Source organism: Symsagittifera roscoffensis, chromosome 8, assembly GCF_963678635.1.
Source record: "Symsagittifera roscoffensis chromosome 8, txSymRosc1.1, whole genome shotgun sequence".
NCBI classification, from domain to species: domain Eukaryota; kingdom Metazoa; phylum Xenacoelomorpha; order Acoela; family Convolutidae; genus Symsagittifera; species Symsagittifera roscoffensis.
In genome coordinates, this window is record NC_087069.1 from 16,798,054 (window position 1) to 16,821,981 (window position 23,928).

Below are 23,928 nucleotides of genomic sequence, written 5' to 3' on the forward strand. Positions count from 1 at the left end.
ATAAAGCAGCTACATATGCTAATAAATTGCCAATGCCATTCAGCACAGAATATAAAAAGACTCAACTTTGCAAGTAACAATTTGGAATATAACAAACTGAAGACATCCACACTACCTTTGTATGTAACAAATCGCAAAGCATACAGCCACAGTATGTATAAATTATGCATTTCAAAAAATTGAGAGATATATTGAGTTTTAAAAAATTCTGAAATCGAGTTTTTATTATTGTGATGTTGTTTGAAACAAATAGCTTTTTTTTCGGTTCATTTGATGAATTAAAAATACGTCAACTGTGTTAACTTATTACGATTCGAATGTCAAAGCACATGCTATCAAAAAGCTGTAAGGGTGTCCCAAAAGAGGCACCAATATTTGCGACTTAGGTTGAAAAAATAGAAGGTTCGTACTAATACACCAGCTTCGCAAGTGTAATCAACAATTTTGAATCTCGGTTCTAGGCTGGGCAACAAAATTTCAATGAAACCACAAACGCAAGGACTGCAAAAGATTTCCTATGTCAAACTTTGAAGGCTTTATTAAAGACAGTATAATAACTATTTGAGAACCGGCGTATTTTCGAATTTTGATGGAAAAATTTCCGATTGTTGACACATTAAAGCTCTTTGCATTCAGCACGTGGAAGCTCTTTGAATTTCAAGAATTGTTTAGGATCAGAATTTTTTTGTATAAATTATCAAATTTGGAAAAAAAAGGATAGGAAAGTTTTTTTTCTTCCGCTGGGAGTAAAAAAAATATAGTCCATTATTAAAACTAAAAATCATTCAAACTTTTCGCAACCTTTTCCTTTTTTACTGGTCGATAGCGGAGTTTGCATTTGTTTTAACAAAGCACAAGAACTGAGCTTAAAAAAGTCAAACTACTGCAAATCAAATCTGAGCGTGGAAAAATTTGAAGATTTCCTAAGAAAAACAATAAAAAATCTCCGTGTTTCCAATTTCTCGAAACAATATAACCCAAGTTAACATATAAATAGCAACTTCAAACTGTTTGAAATTGACAATTTTGTACAAAATACTTCCAATATGAAAACTTGTTTCATAGACCTTCAGAGAATTTGCCGATTATCAAGCAACCGCGAGCTTCAATATTATCAAGCAACCGCAGCTCATCGATTTTTTACTATGGGGGTTTCTCGGAGAGATTAAATTGCCAGTTGAGTCCAAACCGCATGCCAACAGAAGATTGTCCTTTTCTAGAAAGGTGGAAAACCACTTGTTCACACTATTGTCACAGCAAAGGAGTGCTGCGGCTGTCGATCTCCAGATTTCGACCTTGACATGAGAGCTGGAAAAATTCATCAATCATAACGATCAAACAATTGATCAATCAAAACTGATAAAGAAGGGAAAAGTTTTAAGTGTACACCAGTTTTAAACATAGCCAACATATTGTTTGAAAAGTGTGAAAGAACCAGGGAACCGAAAAAAACTTGATCGGAAACTTCGAATTTTGGAGAGAAAAAAAATAAACCACGTTTAAGCTCTTCGATTTTCAAGAATGCTTTAGGACTGGCATTTTTGAGAAAGCTATTCCACACTCCATTTAGAGAACCCTGGATCAATCTTAATTAAGTTAATTCTGTATTTTGGGTTTTTTAAATCTAATGAGGGGGCTAGAACGGGAAAGACCCGACCTCTGATCAGGTTGTGGAAAATCAATCTTTATCTGATCCCTTCCAGGGGCATCCACAAGCACAGCTGAATAGTCTTCAGTCGGTCTCACTTTCACCAGCCACATCTTGGGAAGACTTCTAGGACTAACGAACTCAAACGAGCCAGAGGAGGTGAAACGACCCAGTACGAAACACCTAAAAGCAACAGAAGATCGTGGGTTCGAATCCTACTTTGGTCACAGTTGAAGCAGTCAGGTAATCCGCCTCCTTGTAGTTAGACCAGCTATTGCGAAATGGACGATATCGCTCCGCGGACACAAGGTCCAAGGGAGTAATTAAAAAGGAAATATGGTCAAGGGCAACAAAAAACATAATGCGGGAAAAAACAGGTTGCTAGGCAAGCAGCTCAGGAAACCATTTCTAAAAAAACTACAAGAAATGATACAGTTTCTCCTCGAACTTTCACTTTGACTCTATGACGTGGTTCCTTCCCATGTCGTGAAGTGGTTGGAACATCTAGAACCAATTCAAGTTCTAAGCAACAGAACGACTTCAAAATTGTTACTGAACTATCAAATTTCTCACCACTCCACCCTCCACGTCCCCCATAGTCCATGTTAAATACTGGCGCTCAATCTTTTTGTAGGAACTTTTAAAGGTTGATCCGACCAGATATGGATGTCGTAAACTAGTACAGGGGGTCCATTACCACCTTCACGTTAAATCATAACTGAAGATGTGAAAAAGAGAAACCTGTCTCTCAGTTTTCCACACTTGAGTCCCAGGGGGGTCACTTCTACTGGGGGTGACGAGGATGAGTCATCCTGACCACCAACTGGGAATCCAGGAAGACCCTTGATGGGGTACAATTTGATAGTGTACACTGTTCCAACCTGGTGCCAAGTTGATGATTTGCTTCTACCCAACACTAAAAAAAAGCACATCGAGTTTTAAGCATCAGTGTTGAACTCAATATTTCCTCACTACATGTGTTGAAGCCATTCAAACTAAGCATAATTCTTCACACCAACAGATTCCAGTTTCGATCGATCATAGTCAGTAGAGGCATTGGTCATTTTGCCTGGCTGGTATACATTTTCAAAAAGTTTTTTTTAAGCTCTCCTAGAAAAATAGCCGATTAAACTAGACCTAACGTCTTTAATGTGTTTGGCAAACGCTTAGGACGAGTTGATGTATAAAATTTTAGCAGAAAAACTTACAGTAGATTGAGATTCCAACGGCTCCTAGTCCAATCCCAGCTACCATGGACAGGGTGAATGGACATCTGTTCAGAACTGTGGTTGTCATTACACCTCATACAACTGACTTGAAGCTAGAGATCTCTCTAGAAGTATTGGATAACATCAATATCGATCATTCAAAATGATCCCAAGCTTCGGTCGTGAAATTCATAACATATCTTGAAATTATAAACGAACGCAACTTTATATCTTTGCAGTGTTCATGCTTCTTTCAGCGGGCCAGTATTATGAAGTCAAAAACCGAATTACAAATCGATTAGAACAAATATGAAAATCCTTAACAAGTTCAATATTATTGTTCTGATCATTTTACGACACGGAGCTATCGCGCAGGGAGTCTTTTTTCTGCCCAAATTGAAGTACCTAAAGAAAAACTCGTACTAGTTCCAGTGGTATCATATTAAAGTCTTGGTCTTGATTCGGAGTTTTTCCTTTTTTAAAGATTATATGAGGCGAAACTTGCCAATGACACGATGAAAGACTGAATTCTCGATTTGATTTTGGTAATATTACATCAAAATTGGCAGTTTTTTTTACTCTTTCAATCGCCTTTTAGTTACAATAAAATCAAGAAATTTAGGGAACACATTTTAAAAATAGCCAACAAGAGATTGCAAAAGTGTAAAAGAACAAGAAAACCCAAAAAAAAATGATTGAAAAAGATTGAACATCTTCAACTTTCGGAAAAAAGAATATTGCGCTCTTGAAGGTCTTTGAATATCAAATACTGCTTTGATTGGCACTTTTTTCGTAAAGTTAGCCCATTCAGAGAAAACTGGATCAATATTTAACTTTTTAATTCCGATGTTGCCTTCATTTAACAGAGGAATTGAAGTGAACTTAAAATTAATCAAACTTCAGCGAAAAATCAAATTTCAGCTTGCAAAAAAAATTAAGATTTTTTTTCCTGGAAAAAAAAAGAACCAAAAAAAAGTCAACACCTATATAAGTGAAAAAAAAAATTTTTATTCTCACTCAAAAATAAAAACTTTTTTTTAAATACATTTCTCAATTTTGGACTTCTTACTTGATGGTCGCACCAATGCTGTACTGCTTATTGCTGTGCTCTTATGAAGTTCCTTGAAAACTATGAACAATACTATGAACAAAACTAGAATTATGAACAATACTAATAATAAATTAAGTCTTAATTAACAATCATGTCAACAACAGAAAATTAACCCGAAGAACTAAAGAAACGATTGAATGAAACAGCTTCATCTCAGATACAAAGATCAAACTCCTCTCTCTAACAAAACGACCATGTCTTGCTTTGAGTCCAGCCGAAAAAATATCAGAAGAAAAAGCAAAAAGATGATCGTGAGTAGTATTGAAAGAGTCCTTGACATGTAACTTCCAGAAGTACTAAAATATTGAAATCCCTGTTGAATGAAGAACTGCAAAAACAATCGAAGAAATTATTCTCGATAAAGTCAAGCATTATACTAATCTAGAAACCAGAAAGTGCTATTTGAAAGCTGTGTCGGAGGTAGAACTGTAAGAAGGGTACAATAGGCATGTAAATATCCGCATCAATGGAACTCCTGAAGAGCACGATCAAATCGGCGATGGAAGACAAAAACTTCAGGACAACAAAAATCAGTGCTAATGTTGTATTTTCAGGACGAAAAAGTAACATACGCACAATGATAGTACGCTTTTATAGAAGAGAAGCGATAGTTGATATTTTTCAAAAATAGAAAGCCCTGAACGAGTCTTAGAACATCAAATCTATCAAAATATACGAAGATTCGACGGCTCCTCGACTACAATATTGAAACCTCAAGAAGCAGGATGAAAGAAGGGAAACAGTATGGACCCGAGAACGTACAATTTTTTTTTAATTCGAAAACGAAAACAACGTGCAAAGTATTAGAGGCGTCTGAACAATCTGCAGTATCCGATTGATGTTATGGGAAAATGCCTCGGCAAAACATAGCAACCATCCTTGAAAGTATTTGAATGCCAAATCTCTTATGTGGCTTATATTTCTCACTTTAATGCAGGTTCTTTGCATCAACACTACGATGAATTGTTAGCACTAATCAAAAGCCTTGAGTCACCATCTGACTTAATATGCTTAAGTGAAACATGGTCGCAAGAAGGTGACTGTCCAAACAGCAACAAACTAGAAGGCTATGATAAAGAAATCTATAAGGCAAGGAAAAAAACAATAGCGGTGTAATGATACATTTTAACTAAAACGTCACGATTATAAAAAAAAAATTGAGTTGCGAAATACCTGAGAGTTTACTGATCCAGTTGAAACGTTTTCGTTTCTCTTGATAATTTTAATTCATCAAAAAACAATCAATTTGCTTTCGTTTATCAACTTGATCATATACCAGAAATTTTAGGTGAAACAAAAGCTACAGTCAAAATATACGGTGACTGCAATATTCAACTTCTCAAGAACAATAACATTAGATCTAAATATCTTGACATTATAGAAAATAATGGGTTCGTTAAAATGATAAGACAACCGACCAGAAAGTAGCAACCAGTGAAACCCTTTTAGATCACTACCTGGCAAAAAATGTTCAAGTAAAAACAAGTCAAGAAAAAAACAAGAGCTTCTTCGATCATTTTAGGATTATTTTAGAAAAATATACCGAGCCATCTAAGGATCCATTGTGAAATTTTTTCGTGACACTTCTATTCTAAAATCCAATTCAAATGTCGAGGAAGTCAAAATCACTCAGTCCCACTCTCTTCTTGAATTGGATAACTCTGAACACTCGAAATCAGCTGATACATGTTTCAATAATGTTCAATTTAAATTCCTCGAAGTATTGGATAATTTCGCACCATTGAAAAAACGAGGCAAAAATTGAAGTCTTTCGCTGACAAACAAAATAAAACATCTGATCGCAAAACAAAACCGATTTCATAAAGCTTGTTCTAAAAATAAATTAGCTCAAGAAGTCAGATCAAGCTGTTCAAAGGAGTAATATACAACTTCACTACACAGAGGCGAAGCTGAGCTTCGCACCACTTGCAGTACAAATGATTGTTATGAAAATCAAACTGAAAAAATTCAATAAACAATTTTTATCAAAAAGAATGCAAAGCATTCCAAACAAAAATGCCTGCACCATAAATACTCTAGAAGGAGCTTTGGGAAGGCTATACAAAAGCCAAGTTTTCAAAAAATTCCTTTCTGAGGAACTAAGCAATCATCTAAATTAGCCAAAATTTTATATTTGCAAGAAAAGCAAGTCTCAACTAGAATCGAGCTCCCAGGTTTTGTCTTCTCAAGCATGGGGTAACAGCATCGTGGACTAAAGATGAAACAACTAAGCCGACCAAAATAAACAGACGGACGATGAACCGAAAAGCACAGTCTAGTTTGCAAAAAAAGGGCCCGGCCGGATTCGAACCGCAAATCTTCAACATCTCAAGCAGTTATTTTATCTCTACGCCAGATGCGCTGGATGGTTTGATTGGATTTGAATTTATAATTACAAAGCTGTTACAAAGCCGAAAAACCATGAGCATAAACCCTTCATGCCGAGCAGAAACCCTTCATGACGAGCAGAAACCCATCTAAACTTTAAAAAAATCCCGTCAAAGCACACACACGCACATAAAAGTTTCTTTTTGGACGTAACAGCGCAATAAGATGCCACTAAGTCGTTATTAATTAGGCCGAAATTTATTCAGCCGATAAAAAAGACGAAAAAAAAATTGAAATTTTAACAAATTGAGCTCGTCAAGTTACAATCAATGCCAATGTGAAAAGCAAATTTCGATTCGCCCGGTTTTTTAAATGCTTAAAACAACTGTAGTTAAAAACATTTATAGCTAAAATTAACTATTCTTAGATGTGGGAACTAAGCCGGCAAAACATAAGCAGACAAAGAAAAGGCTTTTTTTAAACCGGAACAATTACCGTTTGAAAAAAAAACTGATTCTGGTCAGATTCCAACCCAGGACCTTTGCCGTCCCAGGCGTATTCGTTACCACCCGGCTAAGCGTGCAAGAGAGACTTCAAATTTTGAACTCTTTATGAACCAAGGTAACACCAGTTCAATTAGTTCTAGGAGTCCAGTGGACAAAGTTGGTTACGAGAAAAAAAGTCTAGTATTCAATTACAATACCCTTGCTATCGCAAGGATAATAACAAAGTGAAAAGCTTTTTTGATGATTCAAGTCAGGTTTACTCACTTTCAAATGAAATAAAATGCACAAATAAAAAATTATTACCTCCCATAATGAAATGGCCAATTAGTCTTACCGTTTATTTTCGACAATGGACATTAACCTAGCTAGTAAAATGTTAGCATTGAAAACATTTCAAAAGTACGAAGTGTTGAGTTTCTGTATGTTAAACTATCTATTACTGATTTGGAAGTAGAGTCAATTATTGTATCGATGCAGAATAAAACCTCGTCTAACGTAGATGAAATTATTTAATTATTGAAGCAAACCGTTTGGAAATTGTACCCAAGTTTAGAAGCTAATTGATATTTTATTGAAAACGTGATCCTTTCCCAACTGATTGACAAGCATTTATCTACCCTCTTTTTAAAGTGAGATCGAAGCTTGACGTTAATAATTACAGACCCAGTTCTTTTCTTACAGCTGGAAGAAATTTTTTGAAACAGCGATGCACAACAGAATATACGGGTGTTTCGAAAACAATTGCTTAATTTACGTGAAACAGGTCGGTTTCCGTAAACAACAGTACTATTGATGCGCTTGCAGAAATGACTGAAAAAATTTGTCTGGATAATTTGTTTTTCTTGACCTGAAAAAAGCGTTTGATACCCTCAACCATTTCATATAACTTAAAAAATTAGAAATGTATGGTGTTGAATCAAACGAGCATGGAAATTGTCTAGAATTTATTGAGAACGTACCCAGAAAAACTGAAAATTAGTTTCGCTATTTAAATTTTACTATTTTACTGATCATCAAATGATCTTTGAGAATAAATATCAAAACTGCAAAGCCTTTCGTCTTTGTTCTTGTAAACTTCCAAATTGTTTCATTAAAAAAAGCCGAATAAGCCCATCAACGAAATCAAAAACAAGTTTTCCGCACCTTGTACCAGAGGGTTGCAACATATTTGCAATAAAATTCTCGGCTAACTCGGTGAAATTGTCCATGACTAATGCAAGCTATTATAATGACATTATTAAATTTAAAAAAAGCGAGAAATAAATTATCAACCTACGATGATTCACACAAATTAATTTATAGTTAGACGTGAGAATAGCATGATTCATTATTCTCAGGAACAAAGCAATTTTTAAGCGCTTCAGAATTACAGATCTGTTACAGTCAAATTTACATTGTGTATGTTAACTGTTCCGATGTGCGATGTGAAACATTTGACAACATCAATTCACATGTCAATGAAAGTCATTTCATGCTTCGCTTCATGACTCATCTTATGAAACTGTAGCAGCCGTGCAATTGACTTACCATTTGTTTCCTCTTGACCGCACATTTCTCTTCTAATCAAGATTTGTGCTAGTTGAACTCTTTGCCGTTTGTTCAACTTCTGCTGTTTTTTTTCGCACTGTAGGTTAAAAAAATTTGTTTTTTTTTGGGGGGGGGGGGGGTGTTAGAGCGCGCTGAAAAACGCAATTTTTGGTCAGAACCTTCAAAAAGTGCTAAAACGGCATTTTTTGGCATTTTCTAATTATACAAATATCCGCCTGCGGCGCAGCAAACCTTTAGCAAAAAAATCAGTCAAAAAGGAACAGAAAACACTGGAAACCGTTGTGTTAAACTGGGGCCTTATTGACACGATTGGTAAAAACAAAAGATTAACACTAAATTGAAAAAAGTGCAAAAAAATTAAAGCGTAATTGATGGATGATACAAATTCAGCGGCAAATAATTGTGACCCAAATTACTGCTAAGCAATGAGGCACAGCGAAGTATTTTTCTTGAGTGTGCTCCAAAATATCATAACCAGAAGAATGAAAGATCATTACTGATTAGTTAGCTTTTTAAAATTTTCAAGCCAGGTTGCATTAATTTTACAGCATTTTTCACTTTTCCACTATGATATTCTGAAACTATGAAATAGGGAGAGGAGGACTATTGATCGAATCCCCCTATGAAAAAAGTTTCACAAGAACGAGCATCACTTAAGTTTCCTTATTACATCGCGACTCCCACCACTGGTCGGTCAAGACATCTTTCAAAGTTCCCGACAAATCAATTTTGCTCCCTCTTTGACCTTGAGAAGAACTTGAACTTCGAGTAGAAATAGAAAAACAGTCAATAGATATGCCTTTATTTGCTAACATCTCTTTCGTGTTTGTACTATCATGCAGCGGCACAAAACTCGACAAACCCAATTTTCCCATCTGCTCGCTATGATTGATTCGGTTGTTTTCGTTTAGAATCAATTTCTCAGTTCCAAGAAACTGACTGCTAGAACTTTGGTGAGATACATTTTCTTTAGCTATAAGTCGATCAGATCTTAAGCGTTTCTGACCAATATTTAAAACCGAGCTTTTTGTCGAGTTTAAAATATTATTTGCATCGTTCGCGGTATTTGACTTATTCATTGAACTTTGGTTTTCGATTGAATTTTTGATATGTGTTGATGATTCAATATTGAATAGCTCGCGTCCAAAAGATTTTTGTCGGACAAAAGATCCCGCTTTTGAGCTTTTCGCGATGAGTCCACTTAAATCCGGTGTCGCTGAAATTCTTGATACTTTCGGTTTCTGTTTTGGCGTACAATCACCATAATCATCTGACATATTATCTCTCGGTGAAACCCTTTTCGGCTCTGAAACATTAGTGGTCACGATGTTAGATTCGTTTGGACTTGAGCGAATTTCAAATCCGTCAAACTGATCACGAATGCCAGCTGAAGTTTTATCCAAAGCCGCCCTTTCAAGGTTTGTGTTCACGGTCTGATCACGTGATGATTCGTCATTGACGAAGGACAAATTCTGCAAAGATTGCGCATTTAACACACAAGGCGAATTTTGTGACGACGCTCGTATTGGATCTCTATATTCAGTTCTTACTCTAATTTCAGAACTGACATTTCCGCTGTTTGCCGAATGTTCACTTAGCCTATTACTATTGCTTTGCTCGTTCCGCGAAGCTTCATTATTCGATGAAATATTGGGAAAACTCAATGAGTTATGCGAGCTATGCAGAATTCCACTATCAGTTGTCGCGAACTGCGACGTCCCCTGCAGCGCTTGATTCTGTTGACTATTCACAATATGAGTACTTGATAACGCGGGTGCAAATTGTTGCACATTTGAACTTGACCCGGCGGCGAAACCGCTGTCTTCGGTTAAGGTCAAAGTATCATTCGGGTTGATCGCTGGAATCGTACTGATCATAGCTGCGTCGTCGAAGCTAATCTGCCTCGTGCTTTCTAGTCTCGCTGATACCCCTCGCCCTCCGATTGCCGAGTGGGTTCGATTCTCAGTTTCGTCTCCAATTCTCACCGGTGACGAGTTTAAAATTTGACTGTTATTGTTTTCCGACCTCGCGTAATTTAAAACTTCCTCTTCGGAAATAGAAGACAGAGATAAAAAGCGAACCATTTGATTCGGATTCTCGTCCGCGACACTCGAACTCATTGCTCTATTTTCGAAGTTTTGTTCATTTTCAAAGTCTTCTTCTCTACTTTGTGCACTGTTGCATGGCTCGATAGCCGAGATGTTAGCTTCAAACGAAAGGCGCCTCGTGCCTTTAGATGAGCTCGCAACACATTCCAGATCTCGTGAACATCCTGAAACATATTCAATCATTCAAAAGCCAAATGAAACAAGAATCGCTAGTTGATGTACATGTAGCACAAAATTCTCTGACTTCACCGATTCAAGAAACAAAACTTTTTTTCATCACTTTTCTATACTTCTGTTATCTTTTTAGTACAGGGCGATTGAATCAAATGTCTATATGCAAGAATGAAAAAGAACGTCACTTAAAAAGGGCGTTCAAACTTTGAGTACTAAAATAAAGTCAAAATTGTTGTCAGCCAGTCATCAATTTTTGTCTAAATTAGTCCGAGAACCAGTTGTTCTCACCACCGAGAGAAAATTTTCGGAAAATCCGTACCAAGAAAAAAATGGCTTTAATCTGATAACCTTGAAGTAGTCAAAGTTGGCAGGAAAAAAACAAAAACTACCCTAATCCATAGCTCCTTTACACTCTTCGATAATGGTTGGAACAACAACCAATGACAACTTAAACAATGTCTGTCAATCTGATCAAAAGTTAATTGAAACAATTTTAGTTTTTATCTGCTCGTTTGTTTTAATAAAACCAAAGGATCCCTCGCCATCTTGCTCATTTTCAACCAACAAAACCTTAATATTTTTATACGGGTACCAAATTCGAAAGTTGAGAGAAGACAGCGGACCGCAAAAAAACAACAACTTTTACTCAAGACTTCGAAACCTAAGCAACAGACAGTTGGAAAAGTGTGAGAACAAGACAAGAAAAAAATAAACGTAAATGTTTGAACATTTTCCAACTTTCGAGTTGCAAAGAAGATATATCACGTTTAAACTCTCTGAATTTCGAATACCGTTTATGATTGGCACTTTTTGCGTTAAGATATCCCATTTAGAGAAACTGGATCAATAGGTATTTTTTGCGCTGGAAATCTATTTTTGAAACTAGAAGTCATTCGCGTTTTTTGTGGTTTTTTTTCACTTCTGCTGCTTGATAGTTGAGTTTGCCTTCATTTAACAAAAGAAAAGAATTGAAAAAAAAATCATCAGCCAAACCGCTAAAAATTAACTTTGAGCATGAACAAATTCCTGGAAAAAAAACACTGAGGTGAAGTTGCACTTCGCATACACAAGCAAAAATATGACCGATAACGCTACTGGGAAAAACTAAATGAGTAAAACATTAGGTTGGAAAAAAAGAAAGTTCATACTATAACACAAGCTTTGGTTGTGTAATCATCACGACCAATGTAAGTGAAAATCAGTTCTTTCGATTGCACTTAAGAAAAGTGCCAAAAAATAGTAGAACTGGCTGAACTTAAAGTATCTTCCAGTGGAGAAGTTAAAGGTAACTAAGTCTTAACAATTTGGGCCCGCGGAAAATTAATTAGATTGACCTGAAACACTGATTTTTCATTTTTTTGAGGATCTGCCTCCACTAACAAAAACACTGGGAACACCACCTTATAATTATCTTTATTACTTGCTCACCATTCAGGAATTTTAATATTCGACACTTTTAAATTTGTTGTTTGCGACTTACCGATTTCATCGATATGCCCATCATTACGAAAAGAACAATCTCTGTCTCTTTCCTCCCTAGCAAAATCCATCCGACTACTACAACCCCCACTCCCCGAAGCCTCGCCCATCGGCATAATTGGCGACACGCAAATCGGCGGCTGATCCATTTCACCAAGCGAAGAACACTTGCTGGTGTTTATATCGTTCTCGTTATTATTCTGGAAGTCGTCGTCGAGTAAAGAGTGGTTGTGGTCATCGTAGCCGAATAGAAGCGGTCGGCTGATACTCATGATTTCGTAGTCCTGCAGATTCAGTTTGTTCGGACTGGATGAAGATGGAGTTTTGCTCTAAGAAAGAAACACAAAATACTCATCTTAAGGTTCGAAACAAGCATTCTTCGATTCGAATAAGAGAAAGATCGATTATTTTTGACAATAGCCACCAACAGATGTTTGCAAAAGAGCAAAAAAAATTGAATTGCAAACTTTCATCTTTCGAAGAAAGAAACATACCAGGTTGAAGCTCTTTGAATTTCAAGAACTGTTTATGAATGGCACTTTCTTTTTAAAATAAACCCAATTTAAGAAAACTGGATCGAAAGGTAAATTTTCTTACTAATCAATGAGAATTAAAAGGCGATCAGATGGTTGATGTTTAGGTTTTTGTTAAGGGGTTGCTAAATTGATCCAAGTAGATTATTTAATCTAAATAAAACTGCGCATTAACCACGGCTATTTCCCGCAGCAGGCGATGAATTGCTTTGTGAATATTCATGATGAACATGTGAATTTTAAATTACCGATGATGGATAATTGAAACATGCCCCTGCTTCTGTGTCGTATTCGCAGCTGTTCTGTGTGAATAAATGAGCTGAAACAACAAATCAATTCGTCAATTGAATACGCTACAAGGCCTGGTCCAATAACAAAAAACAATAGCTTACAGGGAGTTGAAGATATCATTGAAGTCAAGCAGACGGACCAAAAACGACTGATTAATTTTAAATTTCGAACATATACAGATGGCTTTGAAGCTCTTTGACTGTCCTTTGTTCCTTCATTTTTGTTCCCTCGTCAAACGAAATCAAAATTAAATCGATAAAAAATAAGAGCCTACAGAAAATAGGAAAAGTCTCAACAAATTCAACGAAACCTAAACAAATTGTTAATTTCAATCGTAATTTACCATAATTTTAGCAAATTAATTGAACTGAACGCAAAAAGAAAAATTCAACTCGCGAAAAACTCATCTACCGTTCCTCAAGTTTTTTTGAACTTTTTGGTGAGCAAACATAAAAAAAATAACATAACCGAAGAAAAGTCTTCACTAGTTCATTGACATTGAAGCACGCACCAAAAACGCACAAAAACAAAACTTCAAAAATTTACACAAAGCAAAGCGAGAACAAGACAAAAGGGAGCTCTAAAAAGTGAAAATAAAGAGGTAAAAATAAGCCTTGAATATCAAAACTTTTATATGTGTCGGATTCGAGCCACCAACCTCGAGATTTGAGTGTCTAACGTCCATAAATATGCGTAACTAAGAAAGCAGCTACAGAGGCTAAAAAAATGCCAACACAACGTAGCAGAAAAGCTACCAAACATAAACATAGCCAGTGCTAAGTGCAGCAGAGATACTACAACCTGTAGATTAGGAGTCGCTTTCCATATGTGCCACATTCGTTTGCACATCGTCATGCACTAGCCACCAACAAAGTAGAAAACAGATTTCATGAAAATGTAAAACACTTCAGACAATGATTATAGCAAGTGCCACCAAATTAGCCTTTTAATTTGCTAGTTACTTTGGAAAAAGATTCTATTATTGAAAATTTTGTGCTCGCTAGCGGAAACACAAAAATCGACACGAATAAACATTCAAAAAGAAATCAATTTGTTCATTTCAAACGAGACAAAATCAGCTACCTAAGACGACAAAACGTAAACAGCCATACGAATTTCCGACAATCAATTTTGTCATTGAAATTTCGAATTTTTTTTTGAAATTTCGAAAAATTTTATCCCAAAAAAGCGCTAAATTACTCAAAGTGAGCTAACTTAACTCAATTAAACCTAAGTTTTTACGTTTCAAAATAAGCTATTGTAAGCTTTTAACCAAGTAATATAAAACTGCTCGCTCGCTTTATCCGCTCGAAAAAAGACGAAAAATTCAAATTTTCAATCCGGTTTTTCTCGACACTGGGAAGATTATTCTCGACACTGTGAATCACGATCAAGAGCTTTAATATGATATATCACTCAACCCAGTCCGCTGATTATTTGTGGTTCCTGATTTTGCGTGGAAAACAAGACAATAAACTAAACCACACCCGAATACAAAGTTCTTCCACATTTGCAATGGTCGAAACAACTCTGTGGTCAAGAAGAAAGGCTTTCCTAGCTACACTTTAATTGAGTACCCGATTATGCGATGGTTCAAGGCAGAACAGCCTTTTAGCACAAAAATAATTTAAAAATACTAGAAGTAGAAAAAATGACAAAAAAAATCGGTTAAGTTATCCCTTTGTCCAGAGAGAGAAAGGTTTTTTAATGACGCCTAACTTGAGAAAAAGGAATAAATTTAATAGATAATATTCAAATAGTTGCTTCGAAATAAGTTAAAAATGAGCTGTCCGTGTCTTTCAAAATGCCGTCCACTAAGTATACGGTCAGTAAAATTAGAGGACACCCCCCGTAGCTACGTCTAACCTAGAACAGAAGAGAGGTCGTAGTCAGGCGGTATACTTAATGCAGTCTGTGTTGCCCTCGCTTCACTGTTAAACTCCATCGTGTTCTCCTCTCTGATTTCATGCAGATTTTGATGTCCGTTATCTGAAACAAAAAATCACTTCAGAGCTCTTTAAAATCAATTGGGGCAAAGAACTTACTCAATGAAGGCAGTTAAAAGACAGCCGTTAATCATTAAGACGAACCAAACCAACTAAAATAAAATCCTTGTTTAATATAATAATATTTTTCTTTCCTTAATAAAGCACAGTTGAAAATGAATGGTCGGAACTTTGAGGCCAGCGGGCCAGCGGCAATAAGCCGGTAAAAACTTTACATTCAAAAAGTATTACTCTCACAAAAACTGCAAGCAGATCACTTTACTGACGACGAGATATATTTTTTAAATCGGACAATTTAATGACGCAAATACGAAAAAACAAGATGGTGAACTTATTTTACCCATTGTTTTATTTTCAGCATAGTGAAATGAATTAACTATGAATGGTTCAAGATTTCTATATCCAACTAGATTAGATTATCCAAAAAATAATGACCAAAACACAAAGCATGAAAACTTAATTACCAGTCTTATTCAGCTAAAATTTAAAACTTTTTGCAACTGCTTTTTCGTATCTTGTGATTTTAGATCAAACAACAGATCGGCAAATAGACTTACTGGAATTATTGAAATCATCAGAATTTCTACTTCTGTCGTGCTTTATGTATGGTGAGAAGTCACTGATAACACTTCCAGTCGAAATTGGACTGAGTGGCACTTGTCTGAAGAACTCATCAATACTATTTTGACTCCTGTCATCCAACTCCCAATCTGTCCTGCTACGTGACTGGCGCTTAATTTCTTTTGAGCCAATTTTAATTGGGTTAGCGATAAGTTGAAAGTACGGTGACAAGAAAGCTTTGTTCTCGTCTATTGTGATCTGTAAAAACACAAATTCGTATCAGAAGTACCGAGTTGTACCTCTTATGTTCCGATCACGTGTTCCGACCACTGAGAGAGCTGAAGAACGTCTTCCGGGATATTTTAGTTTTTAAACTTTCTTCTACGCAAACCAAGAACCCTACATAATCATCAGAATGATTCGAGTGATAAATTATACTAACGCAATGTCAGACGTCATTCGAATGACATTAAAAAACTTTCAATATGCTTTCTAAATTTCTTCGTTTATTACCATTAAAGAATGTCGTAACTATAAAAAACGTATCTACATTAGGAAAATAGGCCTACATTTGTCTCCAATGGGCCTCCCCCACCAAAGGATGGTGAAAACGCTGAATGTCTCAAACGTTTATCCAAATCTTTATCGAATGGATTCTCAATTTCATATCCAGAAATAGAACTGCGACTGGACGATGGTGGTGTAGATGTAGAGAAAAAATCTCTGGAGGGCCCTGGAGTCGACATACCTTGCACATCATCAAACATTTCTAAAACTGTTTCATATTTCAAAACTTAATCCAAAAAACCGACCGCAGCCTAGATAGATGGTGGCTTTCCGAGATTTGTGATATAGACAGGTGATTGATACAACCTGATGAATAACATACCAAAACTGTAACCTAAATTCATTTTGAAAATATTGGAAAGATTCTTCTAAAGAATTCAGAAGATATGCAATATCTCTTTTCAATACCCCATTTTAATTGACCCCTTTTTAAAATATCTCCTTTCAATCACTTTCGTGTAATTTTACCTTATCTAATGTTTGAAAGAAAAGACTGAAAAACTGCTACAATCCACGTCTTCAAACTAAAATTGCTAAAAAACTCAAAAATCACCAGAATTACAAGGAGCTTCTGGAATACTCGAAAGAAGCCAAACTTTCACAAAAAGTCCTTTCTGCGAGAACTAAGCCGACAAAATAGATAATAATCAAAAATAGCCGAAAACTTTCAATTTGCAAAAATAGGTCTCGACAGGAATCGAACCCCGTGCAATCTTGTCGCAAAAATGTCTGCTGGAAAGGTTGAACATTCAAGAACTTTAACATTCGCCCTGACATTAGACAGTGACGGAGCGTAGAAAAAGCACATATTGACGACTGCCAGGCGTCAGTTACCCAAATTCTAATCGTTTTTTTTTTTTGAAAAAAAAATGTGACATTCGAAAACGGAAAAGGATCATCTGACCTGGAAGATTGACGGTTTTGGCAGATTAGCGACAATATTTGAACGATTAGACGAATCGTGAAGGTCGGAATATTCTGGAAATTTTAATTAAGACAACTGGAAACTATCAGAGACCGCTCCGAGTTGTAACGATTGTGTCGCTACAATCGTTACCTAGCAATTCAAGCAAACGCGGAAGGGTGTTGGGACGGTGTGTCCAGCCTTCCTAAAAGAAATAAGGACGCCATTTCCCCGGATTCCAGAATTCGGAGGGGTCTCGGGATCCGAACTCGAACTGATATAAACTAACTTTTAGCTTCCTCGTCATGCCCTGAATTGAATTTAACTAACATCTCGATTCATTATCAGATAATGAGAAGCAAGGAGTTGAGGGAAATGTAACAGTCGCCTACTTCGGTCACATATGAGGCTTAAGAAAAATAGGCCCTATAACCATTGGCTCAAGAGTCAGGGACACTATCTCTTGTGTTTTTCTACCTCAAGAACGGTCGGAGCCAATTCGGTTCGCTTGCGACATGAGACTAGAACCCGTTACAGCTTAAAGGTTACTACCAAAAAATCCCCCCCACTCTAGAAAATAAGAACGTCCCCATACTTAGGTCTCAAATTACCCAAAATACGCGAACGCCGTTAAAAACAGGGTTGGAACAATCCGTTAAGTTACTTTTTATTGGACAATGGAACTTTGATCTATTTCAAATGGATCAACCTAAAACTCGCCTTATCTCAACATAACAATCAAAAAACACACTCGAGAAATTTAAATTGGGGACTCATATGTTGATGCACTCGAGTACAAGGAGTAATTAAATTGGTAAGCAACTCAAGAATTAGGTAATATAACTATATAAGTTTGATACTGGTCAGTTTTGGTAACGGAAGTAAGTTCTGGCTCTAGAGTTTGAGTTTTTGTATGAACCATTGGGACACTCAAGCTGTCCAACTTTCCATTGAAGGTTCACTCTAGTTTGTTCCGAATAATAGTTCTCTCTTCTTTTTATTATCTCTCTTCCTATTCCGGAATAAGACAGCTCTACTCGTGTCCTATTTTATATCTGGAAATTGCGAATAGCAATTTCCTGCTGTTTTTCTTGAGTATTTTCCTGCAATTGTAAATTCGGTCGTTCTGATTTTTCACTTTGTGTTTTCAGTTGGTTCGAGAAAACTGAGCATGACAGGCTCCATTCGAAATTTTGAAAATTAAAATTCCACTCCAAAATTACGTATTTTCGTGTCTCTCAAGGTCAAACTTCCAGACATGACCGACTGGCACATACTCCCCAGACTCAAGATCGATGTCCTCATCGCGTGCTGTCTCTGTCAGTGAATCCCCAGAAGCCCGAGTGTCACTCAAGATACAGTGCCAATGGCCATTTACAGAAGTTTGCAGCAGATTTAAGTTTATCTACCTTCCAAAATTTACTACCATATAAATTTTTCACACTATCGCTAAACAGCAATCAAAATATGCACACACATGCACCTTATGAATTCCCGCTTTTTAAGCTGGTGATTTAAAATTTCTTTTGTCCTATTCAATCTGGAAATTGTCATGCAGCATTTTGATTTATATAATAGATGTAGCATATTAATAACAGTATCTTATTTGTTAAAATTTCTTTTTCGTGAACCCAGATTTCATCCGAGTTCATCCTCGAGCCCCCTCCCTCTCAAGACTCAAGACTCTAGAATTTTCCTTTTGAGCCACCGGCTCACCTTGTGTTCTTCGCCCTCGAGGTACCCGATCCAGATATTTTTGACACTGTGATCTGTTCCAATAGTGCTTCTTCGTCATCGGAGCTGATCACAATCTCCTCCCAAGCCTTCAGCTGTTCATAGGATCGCATCCACTCCCTTTGCTCTTGCAATCTCTTCGCTTGATTTGGTAAGCTCTTCACCTTCGACTCTCGGTTCAAACAGAAGGAATTTTGAAGACTCAGGCTTACATTCTTCACCAGGTCCTCCTCAAGTATTGACTCCCTCGCTCTAGTGTTGTCTCTGGATACTCTACCCACTCTTTTCCACCCCATTGTGATCGCATTTCGATGGGTCAGCAGAGGTCTTTTGAAGGCATCTGGTCCTATCTCGGCCTGCAATTGTCGATATTCCTTTTGGTGTCTCCTCATGTGATCCTTCGTTGCTACATATAACCAGGATGTTAACGTCGCGCGAAACCAAGGAAAGAATCTCAAGCGGCTCCACACGTGTCTGACCTCCATTGGTATGGCGAACACCTTGCATGCTGTCTCGAACAACTCAAGTCTCCTGCTGTAATCTATCGCGTGAATCGACTCCGCTGTTGGCGTCTTCGATTCTCGATAATTTGCTATGTTTTCTTCCATCCATCGTAGAGCCAGCATTGTGCTCACCACCAAGATGGTCAATTTTTGTTGATGCTCGGGTAATCCCAACGACCTGATTTCTTCTACATCCCAGATCAGGCAGAGATTGGCTTGGTCTGGGTACCACACTGTCTGCGCCAGACAGTGGCGAGGACAATCCCCGTGTGTGAGGTCGATGCTCCTAAGATTGCGTTCTCCCGAGGCTTCTAGGAGAGGCTCAAGTTCCATCATCTTCTCGTGTATCACGTCGACTTCTTCCAAGTTTGGGGCACTTACCATGGGTTTCCCAATCACGTTTTGTCTCTCGAGGTCACTGGTATTTTCACTCTCTAAGCCTAGAAGTTCTTCACCCCATATTTCACTAAAGTCGTCCCTTTGTTCTTTAGGCACTGTTCCTCAGATCTTCCTCAACAGCTTGTGTGAATGATGTGACATCCGAGCCAGTCTTACACATTTGGGCACTGAGAAGGCTTTGTCTATCAATACCCTCTGGCTGGATACTTCTACCATCGCCATGTGCAATGGATAGTGGCTGCCACATAGGTTGGCCATCACTGACCCCACTAGGGACTTCGCATTTAGAGGCAGTCCATAGGCTTCGCTCATGGGAAATCCCATCTCCGCTTCGAGTCCAACCTTCCAACTCTTAATGTGTTTCTGGGTCACCTGCAACACTCCGGGCCATGACTCCGCTCAACGCGGTCACCAAGTGGTGTTCTGACTCTAGCCTCTCCAGTGACTGGAGACTACACATTCTTGAGAAGAATCCCAGAGCTGTTGCTAGGTTTACAGTGGTACTCGCGTAACACTCAGCCATTATCTGTATCTCACTTTTCTCCCTTTCGGTGATATCTTCAAACCAGGTGACTAGGTCTTCTTTCTGGAAAGACTGTATCCTGACGCACGATCGTCCATAACAGGTGTGCTCGCCATTCCCACACGTCGAGTCAAGACAACTGCCCGGCTCCATCTTCTTTACCGACCCTGTTCCGCTCGTCATCTCACTTGACTCCTTCATCTGAGGCAGGATCAGTCTATGTACTATACTCAAGGTCGCTAAATCTTCATCCTCTGTCGGCGCCAATCTCACTCGCTCCGTGACTTCCTCGATCAGGCTCGCATGGGGATGTGGACACCAGGAGGGCCTGAGCAATTTCCACACCACTCCCAGATTCGTGGTCAACTTGCCGTTCCCGTTACCCATTTTTAATTCTACTCTTTTACTTGAGCGTGGCACACTTATTACTTCCGGTGTTCTCTCGAGAATCAAACCCAGACTAGGTCTCTCTCTCCACAGGGTCTATCTCCATTATCCTCTCTGTCCAGAACTTCAGCAGCTCCGCCACCTCATAGTTTCTTTGGGCACTTCCAGCTTCTAAGTCTAAGAAAGGGTTGTATGCCATCCCCATCACTCCAGACACATACTGATACTCTCCCTTCTCGTTGGGTTTCAAGTACTCTCCTGAAGAAGCCAAGTTACGGTGAACGTCGTGTTTCTCCTCGAACTTCTTGTTGTAGAATTTCCGTATCTCATCTAACTTCTCCTGTGGCTCTCCAGAGATTGCCTAGAACCATCTTCCTTTTCTATCCCAGTACTCTGGTACACATTCAAGATGACTGTGGAGACTCTCCTTTCCAGCGTCTTGCTTGCAATTGCTCTCTGGTGACATGCTAGGATGGTACTGTCAGTCATCATCGACATTGTCCATCTCAAGAAGCAGGTAGCATCCTTCCTCCTTGCCAGGCTCAAGCCTGAGTTGTCCCTAGCAACGTGCTGCATCAGCATTCGATATACCTCTAGGTTCTTGCCTCCCAACTTCAACTTGTCGTACGAAGTTAGTGTCTCTAACTCTATTCCCAACAGGCTCCACGCGAACATCAGTTGTCCTGCGGTCCTAATAAAGGGATTCGACATCAACGGTGATGCCGATGAGGATGTTCTCATCGCTTCTTCAAAATGATTCTTTAACAAGTTCTGCCAAGTTCTCTTCAGTTGGCTCCACAATTCTAATTTTTTGATACCAGCCTTCTGCTGGGTAGCCCAGTTGCGTCGTTTGCGTGACACTCCACTGTCGAGCTTCTTCAGGCAGTCTTCCAATTCCTGCAATGTTTCCAGGGCCACCCACCACGGTCGGGCGGTGTTCCTCGTTTTACTTTTCTCAAGAGGATCGCTAGCCACTTGCTTCCCGGTAGCCTGGTGTTCATTTGAGACCCATTTTTTGCCGACGTCCACTTCCCAGGTCTGCCCGCTTGTCGAACCTCGCTTCATTTTTATCCTCTGAGGCTTGAAGTCTTTTTCCGTTGTTGAGCTGGTGGGGATCTCCATCTCCTTTTCTACGTCAAGCAGTTTCCTCGGCTCGTAGCAACTCTTGTAGGCTGCTGTCTTCCATCGTGCCAGAACCATGGGGGCCGTCTCTCTCAAGTTCTTCTCCGAGACCGCATCCGCCGAAGGACTTCCCAATCCCTCCGCGTCTCTCTTCCTCTTGCGAGACCTCACGTCTTTACTCGGGGGCGTTGTCGTTACCATCACTGATTCGACTTCCTTGTCTCCCCCCAACCCTTCCAACTCTTGCCTCCCCCCTGCTCGAGCCTTAAGGATATTTGTACTTTTAATTATATTACTAGTTCCGACCTTATCCCCCCTTACATGTTCAATTATTTTATCGTCAGTTTTTTGTTTCGGAGTAGAGATGTCTTTACATTTGTCTTCTCTGGTCTTTCGTGGTGCCTTCCTCAACTCGACCATCTTGGTCAGCAGCTCTCCTCTAGCTTTCTCCTCCAGACATGTCCCCACCAGGATAGGTTCTCCGAACTTCACCACCGTGTCCCATAGCTCCTCATTGAAATCGTCCAATGTGGTGTCGTCGTCCACTTCTCGATTAAAATCGCTCAAGAATCTTCGCCAAGCATCCGCATCCAGGGTACCTAGGAAGGCATCCCTGTTTCCCTCGAAGGTGTTCTTCTCCCTTTTCTCCGCACTCAAGAAGATCATTCCCATGTTGGGATTCTAGCTCGTCAGTGGCAACTCTAGGTTCTTGCGGGGAGATGAGGTCAAAGGTGGCGTGGGGGTGTCTGCCCAACTTTCTCCACTCAGATCTTTCAACAGTTCTTGCGTGGTGAACTCTTCCTCTGATGGCTTCTGCTCCGGTGTATTTCCCACCTCCATATCCTCTCCTGCCTCACTGAGAGTCTCATCCATGCTCTCCTCACCCGATTCTGCTTCTCTTCTCTCAAGAGTCCTTCTGAATCGATCTTCTACGGGACCACTCCTTTTATCCCCAGGGGTGTCCACTGATAGGGATGATGGTGTAGCTGGACCCGTTTCCTTATACTCTGTCAGAGCCATATGCAATGGGCCTGCTGCATCCAGCTCCTTCCACTCCTGTCTCCTTTCCACCTGCTCTAGTCCGTAAGGTGCCCGGTATTTCCTTGTGGCGAACAGCATATCGTCTGCTTTCAGTGCGATATGCCCTTCATTCACTATCATTCTGCCACCGTCCCACACCGGCAACTTGTTCTCTAGACCTGCCCGCTCAAGTGTTCTCAAGGCATTTCGTATCTCGAACTTCGGGGGCATCGACCCTCTCATCTTCTTGGCTTGAGTTGTCCATGAACTTATCTTCGCATCGCTGGTATGAAAATAAATCGCTGCAGAGTAGCCGATGAAGAGAGGATCCCAGCCGTCGATGAACTCCTTCTGCTGTTCTTCGGTTGCTGCTCTCGCGAAAAAGGACGGGACCACCAGGGGGCTGTTCATCCCCAGGGTCGTTCTCCTCACCGTTGGAAATTCTGGAATGCTTGCTGGCAGGAATTCCTTCTCCAATATCGCCTCTAGCTCCCTTTTCATCAGCTCGAAGCTTTTCTTCCACGCGGGAATTCTCAAGATCTCTTGTCCATTTGCTGTCAGGGGATTTAGGTTCCAGAACTTGGGATAGGTTTCGATGGGACCTTCGCGCTTGCCTCCCATCCTGCACTGCAGTTGTCCTTGAAAACTGTACACCACCAACTCCGGATCCTTCACCTTTCCGAAGAGCACCGTGTTGCTCATCTGTGCCCTTAGCACCTCCTGCTGACACCAATTAAGTGTCGTCCCATCTAGTACGCTTATGAGGCTCACGTGAGTCGCTGAGTGTCGATGAGCTTTCACCAGAGGATCTGGAAACGCGAACGTGACGGCCGGTCCATAGATACAGGTTACGACTTCCCCTAGCCCCCGGATCATCCCCATGGGGTCTGATCTCATGGCCAGGCATAGGTCCGTCAATAGTGGCATGCCCCCATTCACTTTCCTCCACTCCTCTTTTGTCTTCGGGCTCTTTTCTTCACCAGTCAGGTGCCGGTTCTGCATCAGTAGGTACTGTATCAGCAGCATCTTTAGCCCGGCAGCACACTTATACGAGTAGGTGTCAATACTCGAGTGTGTTTTTCCCATCGCCAGAGGCTCTCCGTATTTCATCAGTCGGTGAAATGACACTAATTCCCCGTGGGTTAGAAGCACCAATGTCAAGTATCCGTCTATCCGGAGGGTGTCCACGCCCCGACTGAACATGTATGCTGGGCCCATATTAAACAGGTACCTTGGGTAAACCAGGTACAGTGCCAGCAACAGACTGA

At 39.3% G+C, this 23,928-nt stretch overlaps 2 protein-coding genes across 2 annotated transcripts; both read right to left on the bottom strand.

Moving 5' to 3' along the window:
* Nucleotides 1–1,053: 1,053 nt before the first annotated feature.
* Nucleotides 1,054–3,052, bottom strand: LOC134853165 (mitochondrial amidoxime reducing component 2-like). Its single transcript, XM_063869122.1, has 4 exons — nucleotides 2,857–3,052; nucleotides 2,390–2,564; nucleotides 1,658–1,831; nucleotides 1,054–1,308 (listed from the first exon to the last, which is right to left on the bottom strand). Exons 1-4 carry the CDS (start codon nucleotides 2,942–2,944, stop codon nucleotides 1,089–1,091), a joined length of 657 nt encoding a protein of 218 aa, XP_063725192.1. The 5' UTR covers nucleotides 2,945–3,052; the 3' UTR covers nucleotides 1,054–1,088.
* A 5,654-nt stretch (nucleotides 3,053–8,706) lies between these two features.
* Nucleotides 8,707–16,418, bottom strand: LOC134853020 (probable cyclin-dependent serine/threonine-protein kinase DDB_G0292550). Its single transcript, XM_063868935.1, has 6 exons — nucleotides 16,071–16,418; nucleotides 15,498–15,759; nucleotides 14,801–14,923; nucleotides 12,892–12,962; nucleotides 12,112–12,439; nucleotides 8,707–10,621 (listed from the first exon to the last, which is right to left on the bottom strand). The coding sequence occupies exons 1-6, from the start codon at nucleotides 16,266–16,268 to the stop codon at nucleotides 9,003–9,005; spliced, it is 2,601 nt and encodes an 866-aa protein (XP_063725005.1). The 5' UTR covers nucleotides 16,269–16,418; the 3' UTR covers nucleotides 8,707–9,002.
* Nucleotides 16,419–23,928: the final 7,510 nt, after the last annotated feature.